The sequence below is a fragment of the Monoraphidium neglectum genome, assembly GCF_000611645.1.
Source record: "Monoraphidium neglectum strain SAG 48.87 unplaced genomic scaffold scaffold00207, whole genome shotgun sequence".
Classification (NCBI taxonomy): domain Eukaryota; kingdom Viridiplantae; phylum Chlorophyta; class Chlorophyceae; order Sphaeropleales; family Selenastraceae; genus Monoraphidium; species Monoraphidium neglectum.
In genome coordinates, this window is record NW_014013421.1 from 7113 (window position 1) to 9503 (window position 2391).

The window sequence follows — 2391 nt, forward strand, 5'->3', positions numbered from 1 at the left end:
GGGGGGGGGGGGGGCAGGCAAGCAGGATTGATTAGGGGCAGGCCCGGCGTGTGGTGGTTTGGCCCATACGACGTGAATTCGGGTCTATCAGCAGGGAGGTATCGTTGCATTGCAATTTACGAGGAGGATGGGGGTTGGCGGATTGACAACTGGGATGCATTAGGCCGGGAATGTTGGCATACATAACACAAGCACCCCTGCGCCGCCGGCAATGTCATGCGTATGCTGCAATTGTCACAGTGCCGTCACATGGCCACAATGTCGCAGCACACTCTGCATGGTACGGCCGAATCACTGAGGGGCCCGCTGCAATGCATCCCAACGCAACAAAGAAGCTGCAGGCCAGCCGGGTGCAACAAGGGTCCCCCCAGGTTCCCTCGACATCCGCCACCATCCATTCTGTCCCCTCTCCGCTCCCCCTTGGCTCGTTCCAAGCCGCCCCCCCACCTGACTATCCTCATCTTCATGACAAAGTGGTCAATCATCTCCTGCGCCTGCTCCTCAGTGATAGACCCCACAGCCAGGTCGCGCTCAAAGTAGGTGTCAAGGAACGCGTCGAGGCGGCCCTGGTGGGAGTTTGAGATGGGCAGGGAGCGTTTGCACGCCGTGGCTGAGGCCAGTTGTGCTGGGCTAAGGCTGCGGTCGGGCATCGCCCCAAAGTGTCACGTTTACAGGGATCACTCTGGACGTTAGCTGCATGCGGTCCGAGCCACTGGAGGAGCACACGCCTGCAAGCATCGACAGCGATTAGCCGGCACGCTGTGTGTCCCAACACAGTGGGGCAGTGACAGTCCAGCGCACCATGCTCATGGCCGCCCCGTCCTGCTCCTTGACAGCCCCCAGGTAGGCAAAGTACACCCACTGCACAGCCTCGCGGCTGGGAGGAAGGGGGTTGAGGGGGGTAAGGGGTGGTCACATGCACCTGGTGAGGGCTGAGGCGAGGGCGCAGCCATTGCAGCTGAGGGGACGCAGGGCTGTCTCCTGTCGGGGCAAACAATACAGGACATCTGCATTTTGCTGTCAACCCTCATCCATGCGCAGCCCCCTTTTGCAGTGCTGCACCAACCAACCGGGGCACCTGTTCTGTGCGGGCCTGCCGAGGTCAAAGCCGTAGGACGCCGCCATCTCCTTGAGCTCCTGCAGTGCCCTGGAGGTGGGGGGTGGTGGCGGTGGGGGTTGAGGGGTGGTTCATTGATGCAAGTAGTGCATGAGATGGGCAATGGGCATCCTTTGTGACTTGTGCTGACTTCTTGATTTTTCCGCCTTCAACAGGGGCCCCATGAATGCCGTCGCTTCTCATCCGATCCAACTGCAACAAAGCCATCACTCCCCCCCACATCCCTCCCTCACAATGCACCCACCACCCACATCACCCCCAGTCTTCAACTCCTTGACCCACACCGTTCAATCCCCACGTGGGGTGGGCTGCACCCCGCCCCTGCCCCACCTGATCTGCTCCTGCACCTCCTCCCGCAGCCGGATCTTCTCGTCGTCCATCACCCCCAGCAGCACGCTCTTAAGGTCGGCCTTCTTGGCCTCCACCAGGGCGTCAATGCCGTACAGCGCCACACGCCTGGGCGGTGACGGGGTGCCGAGAGGCGGGGGTGCAGTTTGGAGGGGGGTGCACGGTGAGATATGCTTAAATCGGCCAGCCAGAAGGAAAATGATGGGCTCCACATATGCATGGAGCATACAGGGACAGCTGCGGACCTGGTGTGCAGTGCATTGAAAGTCAGTACACGCGCCAGTGATGTGACGCACCGGCGCGAAGCAGCCCGCCGCGGGCGTCTCCATCAGTCCCCCTCAGCATACACGGTTATACAAGTACATGTGCAAGTGCACACACATCCACGCGCGCACAGACATGCGCACGCATGCACGCACGCACACGCGAACGCACACACAAAAATGCACCTGTAGTCGCCGATGATGCGGCCGCGGCCGTAGCCGTCTGGCAGGCCCGTGAGGATGCCGCTCTTGCGGGCGCGCTTCATCTCGTCTGTGTAGACGTCGAATACGCCGCTGTTGTGGGTCTTGCGCACCTTGGTGAACGTGTCCTTGACGTCCTTGGGCAGCCTTCGTGGGAGAGGGTGCAAGGGAGGGGGTTGGGGCGACAGGCGGTGCAGGGTCGTTCGCGTGAGCTTGAGCTTGCGCAAGTTGCACCGCGATGGCGCACGAACGCAGCTGCCGCCTGCTGGAGGTTGTTAGCAGGCATGTTTCACCTGCGTCCATTGCCCTCCCCTCGCACACCATGCGCCGCGCCCAGCGGGCCTCACTCGTAACCGTAGGCCTCGAGGGCGGCCTTGACCATGTTGATGCCGCCCAGGGGCTTGATGGCGCGCTTCAGGGGCTTGTCGGTCTGCAGGCCCACGATCACCTCCTTCTCCCTTT

At 61.8% G+C, this 2391-nt stretch overlaps 1 protein-coding gene across 1 annotated transcript in view; it reads right to left on the reverse strand.

Moving 5' to 3' along the window:
- The window catches only part of MNEG_1938 (formate C-acetyltransferase), a gene marked incomplete at both ends in the record, with an annotated part of 8154 nt that overhangs the window by 3996 nt on the left and 1767 nt on the right, over nt 1-2391 (reverse strand). Inside the window, 6 exons of the mRNA XM_014049579.1 lie at nt 448-566; nt 802-877; nt 1079-1147; nt 1448-1573; nt 1915-2076; nt 2277-2387. Coding sequence (XP_013905033.1) covers nt 448-566; nt 802-877; nt 1079-1147; nt 1448-1573; nt 1915-2076; nt 2277-2387 — 663 coding nt within the window. The remainder of the gene's footprint in view (nt 1-447; nt 567-801; nt 878-1078; nt 1148-1447; nt 1574-1914; nt 2077-2276; nt 2388-2391) is intronic.